Below are 12,631 nucleotides of genomic sequence, written 5' to 3' on the forward strand. Positions count from 1 at the left end.
TAGCACACCAAGTTTCCCCAGCGTGATAGCATCTAAGGTTAGAAGCTTAGGGAACATTCAGGTAATGCAGCTATGCCCTACCCTGAAAGCCTCTTCTTCGATGCTTGTTGAGGGATTTTTGAAACAGCAAAGATCCCATGGCTTGCTGCAGCTGAGTAAACCAAGCTACCAGGACAACTATGAAAAGTTCCCATGGCAGTGTTCCCACATCGCCCAATTGAGGAATTTAGAAAAATATTGTTGCCAGCAGTTGACTTCAAGTACGGGATCTACGTGACTGCTAATCACAAGGGGGTTGTTTTCTTGTAGTTGTTTGTCTGAGTGCTTTTGACCAATAATCTTGTGTGAGACACTATCCGCCCCTGTTAAGTTTGCTATAAAAGTTAGGCTATTTGGGTAATAAAGAGAGAGCATGATCTGACCATACTAGTGTCTGTCATGTTTTCGGCCGTTCTTCCTGCAACATATGGCGCACGAACAGGCTGAGAGATGCTGAGAGACTCTGAGCACAGATCCAAATATAGAGATCGCGGTAGGCCACAGAGATTGATTGATTGATACAGAGATCGCGGTGAGACACCGAGATTGATTGATAGAGATCACGGTGAGACGTGGAGATTGATTGATTGGTTGATACAGATTGAGGTGAGACGCGGAGATTGATTGATAGAGATAGCGGTGAGATGCGGAGATTGATAGAGATTGCGGTGAGACACGGAGATTGATTGACTGATACAGATCGCGGTGAGATGCGGGAACAGAGGAATTGCGGTGAGACGCGGAAAAGTGACGTATTGCGGTGAGATGCAGGACATCCGGAGTCCAGTTGCTATGGGAGATCGGAGGCGTCTGTGGAAATGGCAGCTGGCTATGACGGTGGCGCAAGCTTTCTCAGTACCGTCTGGGACTGACAGACCGCCGAGTACGAAACCTGAGACCTCAGGAATGCGGCTGACACGATCTTTATCATTGGTTCTTGCACCCACCGCGGTTAGGGATATGACCTCTCCAATAAAGGAATCAGCGGCAGAAATAACTGAGGGACTATCGGGACAGAGTGCTGATGTGGAGTGGGGGCTGCCCTCCCCACCCCCCCGTGCCGGAAAATCTTGATAAAGCTGTGCTGCCAGCATCTGTGCCGCTGCCAGGCAGCAATAAATCCACTCGGGATGCTTCATCAATGAGAGGTGCAGCAGCAGCTTGCGAAAATTGACCTTCACTGGAGGAGTTGTTCCAAGAACTGCTAGTGAAATTTGAGAACTTAAAACTTACGGATTCGGAGGAGCCTCCTCTCTCGTCTGCCCCACCGGAGCCGACTCCCTCATTATCCGTTGCTACAACACCGTCGGCACCAAGGAGGGACAGGTGCTCCGACATCATATGTGATGCTTTCATAGAGGGGCATAGGCGTGCTACATCCTTGGCCTGCCCTATTATTATCGACCCTGTGCAAGGCACTGGGTTGTGGCAGCCACATGACTGCAAGCTTTTACAACAAGCTCGAAAAATGGTTTTGGACTATGGATTACAATCCCAGGCGGCTCAACAGATAATTCAATGGATTTTTCAAGCGAAACCAATGTGTCCACTTGACTGTCGAAACTTGGCGCGTTTAATGTTAACTCCTTCCCCATTGTTATTGTTTGAAAGGGAATGGTTGCAGTTACCACAGGGGGAAGTGGGTCAACCGCGTCAACCGGGGGACCCTCTGTATGGGATTACTGCAGCGATGTTAATGGGAACGGATCCTTATCTCAATACCCAGATTCAGCTGCAGTTCCCTGCAATTATTCACCAAACAGCTGCGCAGCTCGCACTGAGGGCTCTTCTTAGTCTCCCAGGGGAAAAGAAAGCATCTCCATTCGCATCTGTAGAACAGGCCCCTGGGGAATCACATGCTAAATTTATCAATCAGTCCAGGCAACCAGATGTGGTGGCACAGGACTGTCAGAGATTTGCTTTTACGGTACCCTCCATTAACAAACAGGCCCCGTCAAAGCGCTATGAATGGCTAGTGCTTCTACAGGGGATGAGGAATTCCCCTACATTATGTCAATTATATGTGGCCTGGGCATTACAACCAATTCGGGCAGCGTGGTGTGACATAATTATTTACCATTGTATGGATAACATTCGGTTTGGTAGGCCAGAATGCTTCCAGGATTCAGATTTAAAGTTTATTCGGGATACTTTTGAAGCAACAGGGTTGAAGATAGCCCCAGAGAAGGTTCAACAGAAACAGCCATGGCTATACTTGGGATGGAAAATGTCAGACTCTACTATTCGTCCCCAGAAAGGTGATATAACTATGGTGTTACATAATTTGATAAATGTACAAATGTTCCTGGATAATATTCAGTGGGGTTGGCACATTGTACGGATTACTAATGACGACTTAGCTATATTACTACCTTTATTGCAGTGCAGGAGTGCAGAGCTGCAGATTACACTAACAAATGACCACCGGCAGGCTCTTTCACAAATAGCTTCTAAGGTTGCAGCCGCATAGCACATAGCACTCTCCTTCACAATTAGCAATCATGTGTCTCATCCATTTGCGGTGCTTGGTCAGTGGCAAAAAGACAAGGGGGAGAGTAAGGGGCGACAAAGACAGAAACAGTATCAGGAGGATGCCACTGACACTAACAGCACGGGTAATAGGAGTAGTATAAGTGACAAAGGTGATGGCAAGGGTGGAATGATAGGGCAGCATTTTCGAGTTCTGGAATGGATTTTCCTACTGATTCAGCCAAAAATGAGTGTTCTGACACGGGCAGAAGCTATCGCAGAGTTAGTACGTGAGGGTCGCTCTCAAAGTATTGAGATCAGCGGGCAGGAACCAGGAGATCTGCCAGGATCACTTGGAATGGTGTTTACAGCAATCCATACCACTACAAGAAGCTGTGTTAGATTACCCGGGATTGGTACATTCCTGAACTCCAAAGGGGCCTCTCTGGCAAGTTATAAGATCATATAAATGGCAGATAGTACCACGGCTTTCGTCCCGACCAGTGGTGGGTCGCACTGTATACACTGATGCAGGTGCAGCAAGTAGGAAGGCTGTGTGTGTGTGGTACGAGAACGGAAGTTGGGAGAAATACATAATTCCGGGGGAGACAGGGGATTCATTACAAACATTGGCATTGTCTGCAGTTGTTTGGACTTGTCAGTGCTGGATGAATGAGCCAATTAATTTCGTCTCAGGCTTTCTGTATGTTGTCAATATGGTAAAACGGATAGAGGATGCCTTGATATGGCAAACTAAGAGGGACAGATTGTTATTGTTTCTGCAGCTGCGAGATGCCATTCAGGGGAGAACTGCACCTTACTGTGTTATCCATATACGTAGTCACCAGTTCTCAATTGAGTTAATAGAAGGTAATTCACAAGTAGACAAATTGGTGAGTATTGATACTTTTTCAAGATTCATATGGGCAACGGCACAGGGGGGAGTAAAAGCACACCTTGTGCGTAGACATCTGATGGTGTGTGTGGCCATTATGGGAGTGCCACAGCAGATCAAGACGGACGATGGTCCAGCGTATGTCAGCAAAAGGGTTAGAAAATTTATGAAAATGTGGGGAGTAAAGCATATCACAGGTGTTCCATATTCTCCCACGGGCCAAGTGATGGTTGAACGATCACATCAGGTTTTAAAGGAACAATTAGTGAGGTTAAAAGAGATCAAGAACATTGATGAGCGATTGTCCGAGGCGGTGTTTGTCTTGAATCACTTATGTTGACTAGTGACCGAGAAGACCCTCCTGCGAGTATTCATTTTCAAACAATAAATATAGCAGCACCAAATGTGTTACCACAAATAAGAATGAATTACTGAGATCCTCCTACAGGAACTTGGAAAGGGCCATACAGGTACAGAAATACAAGTAACACCTGTGGTTACAATGACACTGCTAGGCAGGGTTTAGGGGCTTATGGTGCGGAGACAAGAGGTAACAACTACAGCATTTGGAACAATTGTACAGCTATGGCCTTACCTCCTGATGTTTTTCTGATTTGCGGGGATAGGGACTGGCAAGGTATCCCTGCAAATGCTATCGGAGGTCCATGTTACTTAGGTAAACTTACTATATTTGCTCCTAGCTTTTCACAGTTGCGTGAGATCACCAGACATAAACGGGCATTGCTCACACTGGATTGCAATGATAATGTTGAATTGTGTGGGGTTGCAGCTAGAGCAGCATTGGCAATTTTAGTGCCAGGAGCAGCAGCTGCGGCCACACTTAATAACTTAGAAAAATTGGCATGCTGGGCTGAGAAGCAAGTCCATGCCACGACAGAGATACTTGAGGAGATGTTACCAGATCAAAATAGTCTGCGCCATGCGCTCTTACAGGATCAAGCTGCTATTGACTTCTTGCTCCTGGCTCAAGGGCATGGGTGTGAGGACTTTGAGGGAATGTGCTGCATGAACCTTTCTGATCATAATGAGTCAATTCACAAATCCATTACTTTCCTGAAAGAGCACATGAGAAAGATTCAATATGATATCAGTCCTTTCAATCAATGGCTCACTGATTTGTTTGGAACGATGCCTAGATGGTTACTGGGATTAATCAGAGAGGGATTAAGGATTCTATTTGTTGTGGTGTTAATCACGCAATCATTTTGTGTTGTATTGTAATAAATGTGGTTAAAGGGTTACTTGTAAAAGTGCTACATCAGGCTTGGTTTGCTCAAAAAGAAAAAGGGGGAATTGTTGAGGGATTTTTGAAACAGCAAAGATCCCATGGCTTGCTGCAGCTGAGCAAATCAAGCTACCTGGACGACTATGAGAAGTTCCCATGACAGTGTTCCCACATCGCCCAATTGAGGAATTTAGAAAAATATTGTTGCCAGCAGCTGGCTTCAAGGCCGGGATCTACGTGACTGCTAATCACAAGGGGGTTGTTTTCTTGCAGGTGGGGTTGTTTTCTTGCAGTTGTTTGTCTGAGTGCTTTTGACCAATAATCTTGTGTGAGACACTATCCGCCCCTATTAAATTGGCTATAAAAATAGTCAGGCTATTTGGGTAATAGAGAGCATGATCTGACCATACTAGTGTGTGTCGTGTTTTCGGCCGTTCTTCCTGCTACAGATGCTGTACATTTTCTTTAAAATGTGAATATTTGTTTTATTTTATTAGTTGCTTTAGGCAGTTATACTACACTCTGTGCGTTTTCCCTTGTTAGGTTTATGGAGGTAGTTAAAAGGGAAAATGTTGCTCTGTTTTTTCTATGTTGTGGTTTTATTTAGGCTTCTTTGGACTAGTTAAAATTGATATATAAAATTTTTATAATTAATGTATAGCTGGAAATATTTGGTGTTCTCACACTTCATAAGAAAGTTCAAGTTCTGTAAGTTGTTTCTTTCTTGTCTTTCCCTAAAAAATACAGCCTGGTTTTCCACTTGTGTCAGTGTAATTTCTGGTAGGTATTTACTGATGTGATATTATACAAAAACTTGTTTTTTCCTATGACCTGGAGGGGTGAGAGGCAGTAGTATACAGAGAAGCCTCTTTTTTTTTGACGTTTATATCTAATTCTATTCTATCCAAATAGACTTCTTGGGAGACTGTAGGGGGAAAGAAGAAAAGCCTTGGAAAAGAAAGTTCAGAAAACAAAGAGAACAGAGAAAAACGAGGGGACAGAGAAGTGAGTCGTGGACGGGGAAGTTCCAACAGACGGGGAAGAGGAGGCAGCCGTTGCCGAGAGTGTACGTACGGGGGTTCATTTTTAAAAGCTTCAGGCACTTTTCTTGCAGGTGAAACTGGTTGAGAGCAAATGCGTAATGGAATAAAAATGTCAGAGGTATAGCTCCGTGCCTAAGTGGTTATAACTTGTTTACATGACAGGTATGCTTGATCTCTCTACGTGACTTAGTTTTGGGATAGTCTGTGCTTGTATTTTTCAGTTTCTGTCCTTTTTTTTTTTTATTAATTGATCTTGTGCTTACTGGTCTTTTATTTAAGTTTTATAATTGAGTCTTTGTAAGACTGAGAGCAAGTATTTCACTGCACAGCTGATATACTTTGTTTCTTTTAATGAAAAAAATACCCAGCTTTGACTCCATCTCCTTTTATGAGTGGGAGAACCTGAAAATGTTCTCATCTTCTCATAAGGGGAATGAAAAGACTGGGATCATTATCGATCTCTAGCATGTATTACTGACGTAAGCCAGCCACGGGTGAGTTACTACAACGGAGAAAGTGCTTTGTGAACTAAAACATTAAAAAAAAAAAGAAAAAGCTACAGTTTATACAGGTCCAATAGGACCTTGTGCAAAAGAGGACTAATATTTTCCAAAGCAGGTAGCATCACAGTATCATCCAGGTTGGAAGAGACCTCCAGGATCACCTAGTCCAACCTCTGACCTAACACTAACAAGTCCTCAAACACATTAAATTGCTATTGGATTCACATAGCCTTTTTCTACTAAGCTTTCTTAGCAATGTCTAAGCTACATGTATTGCCTATAAGAGCCATCAACAGCACTGACAAATGAGCAGAGAATGGAGAGAGATGAAAAAAAAACAACAATCCTTTTCCTTTAGAAGCAGGAAAAAATATTTACAACAATCGCCAACTTTTCTAATTAATTATTGGAATATATTAAAATATTGTGCCGTTGAAAGCATTGAGAAGCTCTGTAGAATAGAGTAACATCAAAAATGAAAGTGAGAGGCAAGATTTTTGCCAGAAACAGATGCTGTTTGTTTCTTTCCTAAACTGAAACTAAAGATTTTCAGATGGTTACCAGATCTTGTGTTTTCTTCCCACCTTTTTATGCATGTGTTAATGGTTTTGCTGCTGCTATTAGGACAAACTGTGCAATACAAAATACTCAGCAGTGTTTTAAGTGGACAGTCATCAATTTTCTTCAGGGAGCCAGCCATCTTTCAGAATATCTACATATCTACTCAGCAGTTTCCCACAAAATAGAAGTTGTAGTGCTTTTCAAACATCTAGCCTTCTGTCACCATCATCCTCTGATTTAAATACAGAGGAGAGTTAAATTCTTGTTGTGTAGGGATGTGACACTGACAGATAGGAGATTTGGTGTTCTTGGTTATCCCTTATTCTTCCACTGTTGCCAACTAACACATTCACAAGAAAGTAAAGTATGAGGCAGTTCGTTTCTTCCCTATTCAGAGAAGTGGGACTATAACTAATTTAATAGGGTAGGCTGCAAAGCGCTGCACTTCTTCAAAAAATAAGCGTCTGATATGTTTCCCTCTTAACAGACGTTTTCCTTTCTAATTGTCAAATTCCAAGTAAGCAACTTGCTTGTGGCTAGGCCTGCAAAGAAGAGGGGTGACTGAGATATCTTGACCATACCACTCTGAAAATCTTATATTTCCTTTTCAAAGGATTCAATTTAAGCAGATGGCTATATTGTCTTATGTATGAATCTCTAAAATTTCTGTTAAGCTGTCTTCTCTCCACAGTTAGAGATGAAGAGAATGGATTGGACAACAATCAAGGAGACAGGCCTTCAGATTGTGGAAAACGTGGCCGTGGGAGAGGTGAGATGGTGGCATTGGTGTGGGACTGGCCCTGATTTCATTTCCTGAAATGGAATCCCCCCCCCCACATGTGTTTACTTAAAAACTTAAGCATTTGGTTATCCTTTGATTCCATAAGCACTTCAGCCACTTTTAATTTAGTTACTTGCCACCCCCTATAGACCTTCTCATTGTTTGGTCTTAGAGTGGCTTAAAGGTGATTTATATCAATTATTTTTGCAATTTTTCGTGTGGTATGCTGGTGTGCTCTGGCTATCGAGAACTGTTTTCCCAGATCGAATAATGGTGGCCTGGAAGTTGGAGTGCACTGGGCTCTTCAAGATGTACATTGGCAGCAGGAAAGCACAAGATTCCATCTGTGGAGCTCTCGGGGAGGGATTTGTTGTGTGCTTGCCCCATTTCTTTGGGGTAGATCCTGTTGTTAGGTTTGTCTTCTGCTTTCAGTACCCAGTCAGAGAGCATTAGCTAACTTAGCAGCTTTTTGGTGAGAGAAGTTTTGGCATGAAGTTGTTGATAAGGAGAGGTGTGGAAAGATCACTGTGGAGTCACAGGTAGAATTGTGCATCCTGTAAAAGAGATGGGAAAGATGTTGACAATGGACTTGATGCGGAATCAAGGGATGCATAGTTTGTTTGGATTTTCATGGGTTTGAGTGGAAAGAAGCTTGTTTTTCTTAAAGCAAGAGGAAGGGAAATGGGTAACCTGAGATTGTATTGGGAGATGGCTATTAAACTGATGAAGTGCACAGCAGGGCTAACATAATAAGTAATGTCCAAGTTATGGAAAAACATTCCTACCTTCAGAAAAGGACTTTTCTCTTTGGAATATCCAGTAACGAGGCATTCAATGACTGGCACATCCAACTTCATTGTCTCCAAATCTGTATCTTGAAGGGAGTGGAAAGATGCAAAGATGTGTAGCTTCCAGAGGGTTGTGAGTGACTTGGTTGTGCATGTAATCAGCAGATCAGCAGTCATGAAATGGCTTGTGCAGAGAGCCCTTTGCAGGGGAGGGTGTGGTATATAGTGTTATAGGTGGAACTTAAGGCTTTAAGTGTTTGCTTTATACAATAATTCTTTATACAAGTTGTAAATACAAAGTTAGGATTTTTTTTAAGTTGTTGCGTGAAACTTAAAGGTTAATTTCAAGTTCTAGTTCTTGATTTGTTTTTAAGAGTAATTCATTGTGTTCATTGTCAACTCTGTCGCTCTCCAGATGAACGTTGTGTCTCAAGCCAAGGCACTTAATCATCAGTATCAAACTGACATACCTGACTGAAGAAACAGGAACAACTTAAACCAATTTCTGTTCACTGGGATAGTGTATACAGTGTATCTGTATCTCTACCCAGTAGTTTAGACTCTACATTCATGTGAACAAAGTGTCTTGATGAAGTCTCCTCAGCTGTCTGTGATAAATCCTTTGAATGGCTTCAGGATCATTATATTACAAGTGTGTGTGTTATATGGCAGGAAATACCTAATTTAATTTAATAATGCAAGCCCTTGAAATCTGCAGGGAATGACATAAAGCTGTGTATTTCACATCTTTTCAGGGATGCATAACCTCCTGGTTATTAGTAGATATAAGAAAAAAACTTTTGCCATTTTATTCAGTAGTCTTTATTTGCTGTTAAACAAAATAATAGTCACATTTGGGGATAAAGTACTTCAGCTAAAAGTATATAGATTGGTAATGTTATAAATGAAGTCTCAACTCAATCTGAATTTAGTAATATTTATAAAAGGAATATTTCTAAAAGGTATAAAAGGCAAGTAAACAGCACTGGGTGTGCGGGCAGTCTACGCTCCACCAACACGCACACACAAACATCAAACATTCTAAATATACAGAACATTGCTTTTACATGCTAAACCCGAGTATGCCTATACATATGTACAATCAGGAAAGGTAACAAACAATCCTTTAAGTTCCATGATTTAACAGTCTCCATTTTCCATTCCTTTTGAACAATATGTCTCGCTTTAAGTTGTCAAGCAACTTGGCCTTCGGGCCTTATGTATCCTGTTCTTCCCAGATCGAAGAAAAGCATATCCATCTCCATTTCAAGGCCAATGAGGCCTGGGTCAAAAGGCATGTTCAGGTCAACAGGGGGCGTAACAGCAAAAGCCTTCGATGGCTGTAGCAGCAGAGGGGCCCATGGCATAGCAGAAGGATCAGTAAACAAGCCCGCAGCTCCCTCACTATCTGGCAAACCACACGTTTCTGACTGTGGCTCCACATGGCTCTTTAAGGCCTCAGAGACTGCTCGCCAGGTGCTGAGCAATCCCACTGCAACCTTGTCGTTTTTAGTTGCAGAGTCCCACACCTTGACCTCAGTTTGGTCCCATATTTCAGGATCATAAACTGTCTGATTGTTAATAAGAAGAATAAGCTGTAAGGTTACCAGGACAGTCTTTGTTCCTAAGGACGTATGATTCTCCTAAATGCGCAACTGCTTACCAGCGAGGGGCAGTTGTGTGCGCGGGTTCGCTTCTCTCAGCTTGAGCTTCTTCCCAGCTCTGGTGTGCCCATTTCCAGATACTTTCTATATGAGCTTCTTTGAGCGGTTTGCTACGTTTGGCCAAACCTATCTTTATGAGGCGATCAACGTGCCTGTTCCCGTCCTGGTCTCCGTTCTGCTAGCCTGTTCCTTTTCATTCCTTCTTTCTGCTTCTTTATTGATGACATAACTTCATCGTGTTGCCTTTTTTTATCTTGAGGGCAGGCTCTTCTCCCCACAGCAGTCCTTTTCAAAAACAACTTTTCATTGGTCAAACAACTTTGCAAATAACAACAACAGCAAACCCCCAGAAACTTCCATGCTGTAATAGCTGGAGAACAAGCAACCCTGAGACTGCATGGATTCTCCTGAATCACCCTTCTTTGTTCCCTCTAAACTCTTTACATTCCTGATGGCCTCATCGTTAAGAGTCTGATGTTATCATCAACCACGGGGCTTGCCGACCCCCATGGCCACACTCCCACATCTCCCCCTTCTTTATTAATATCAACCATTTTCTTGATACGAATTACCACTCCATAGATAACAGTAATCACAACAGAGACCTTTTTTTTGGAAATGTTTCATGCAGTGTGTTTGTAGGAATCTAGGAAACATATACAAAATTAGGGGTTAGCTAATATGCAAACAACGTACTCCAGCTATTTTAAGGTATCTTCTCAGGCTGGAATTACCTTACTGGCTGCTTTCTAGAGGGAGATTTGCTGGGCCATCACATTACTGCTTCATTGTAGAAAAAAATAATTTTAAGAAATGACATGCACTGAAACCAGCAGAAATGGGGTAGATTCAGTGGTGATAGTGAAGTATTCATTGGGGGAGGAAAAAAGCAAAGCTTGATTATAAGAATTTCAGCTTTAGTGCTGTAGGCAGCACTAAGTGCTGTAGTTTACTGATGTGGTAGATCTTCTGTGACTGTGCCATTTACAGACTGATCTTCTGTTAATGACTGTGCCATTCCTTGCAACTATGAAGGGTAGTATGTAGACAGCATACAAACAGTGCTGGTTGTTGGCACTCAGGAGAGCAGGGATTTGAAGTAGATCCATGTTGTCCTTTAACCCGGCCAGCAGCTAAACACCACACAGCCGTTCGCTCACCCTCCCCCCACCCTCTCTGGGATGGGGGAGAGAATCACGAAAATGAAGCCTGTGGGTTGAGATAAAGACAGTTTATTAAGACAGGAAAATAATAATAATAATAAAAATGATGACGATAATAGTACTACTAATAATAATGTGTACAAAACAAGTGATGCACAATGCAATTGCTCACCACCTGCTAACCGATGCCCCCCACCCCAGCTAGCCACCCCTATATATTGTTAAGCATGACGTCAGATGGTATGGAATACCCCTTTGGCCAATTTGGGTCAGCTGTCCTGGGTCTGTCCCCTCCCAGCTCCTGCTACACCCATAGCCTGATCGCTGGCAGGACAGAGCGAGAAGCTGAAAAGCCCTTGGCTTGGTGTAAGCACTGCTCTGCAATAGTTAAAACATCAGCATGTTATCAGCACTCTTCTCATCCTAAATTCAAAACACAGCACCCTACCATCTACTAGGAGGAAAATTAACTCTGTCCTAGCTGAAACCAGGACAATATCCACCCCTTATTCCATACCATTTATGTCATGCTTAGATTCCATGCTTCCCAATACGTTCCAGTTAGTCACCACCTTCATATATGTATATGAAATGTACATTAAATTTGTTTAGTCTTGACTGACTTGGGGCTCCATCTGTCACAGCAGTCTTTTTAGGGCAGAAGAGATAGTGTGTGGTGTTAGATCGTCAGATATTGAAGCCCGTTCTCATTGCATCACATCTCTGTGCTTGTCCAATTCTATCAAAAGCAAAAGCAATCCCACAAATGGTTTTGCCTTTTCCTGAGGCAGGAGTAGCCCAGACTGTTTTACCCAGCATGTTTCTGACGTGCACTACAGGAACTTTATCCCCTTCTACAGTACATAGCAGGTTTGATTGGGCAGGTGCAACTCGGTTGGCAGATCCCCTAGTATTGACTAACCAGGTGGCCTTTGCCAAATGTGTATCCCAATTTTTGAATATCCCAGCACCCATTGCTTTCAATGTAGTCTTTAACAGTCCATTGTATCGTTCAGCTTTCCCGGAGGCTGGTGCATGATAGGGGATGTGATACACCCACTCAATGCCATGTTCTTTGGCCCAAGTGTCTAAAAGGTTGTTTCGGAAATGAGTCCCATTGTCTGACTCTATTCTTTCTGGGGTGCCATGTAGCCATAGGACTTGCTTTTCAAGGCCCAGGATAGTGTTCCGGGCGGTGGCATGGGGCACAGGATATGTTTCCAGCCATACGGTGGTTGCTTCCACCACTGTAAGTATGTGGCGCTTGCCATTGCGGGTTTAAGAGAGCGTGATGTAATCAATCTGCCAGGCCTCCCCATATTTATATTTCAGCCATTGTCCTCCATACCAAAGAGGCTTTGACCGTTTGGCTTGCTTGATTGCAGCACGTTTCACATTCATGAATAACCTGTGCAATAGTGTCCATGGTCAGGTCCACCCCTCGATCACGAGCCCATCTGTATGTTGCATCTCTACAAT

At 42.9% G+C, this 12,631-nt stretch overlaps 1 protein-coding gene across 3 annotated transcripts in view; it reads left to right on the plus strand.

The window, feature by feature from the left end:
* Positions 1–12,631, plus strand: part of LOC309889449 (ubiquitin-associated protein 2-like) — a 117,152-nt gene that overhangs the window by 38,722 nt on the left and 65,799 nt on the right. For all 3 annotated transcript variants that reach the window (XM_082782302.1, XM_082782300.1, XM_082782301.1), the window contains exons 5-6: positions 5,562–5,715; positions 7,448–7,525. In XM_082782302.1, the coding sequence (XP_082638428.1) occupies positions 5,562–5,715; positions 7,448–7,525 (232 nt within the window). The remainder of the gene's footprint in view (positions 1–5,561; positions 5,716–7,447; positions 7,526–12,631) is intronic.

Source organism: Aythya marila (genome assembly GCF_965140915.1).
Source record: "Aythya marila genome assembly, chromosome: W".
NCBI classification, from domain to species: domain Eukaryota; kingdom Metazoa; phylum Chordata; class Aves; order Anseriformes; family Anatidae; genus Aythya; species Aythya marila.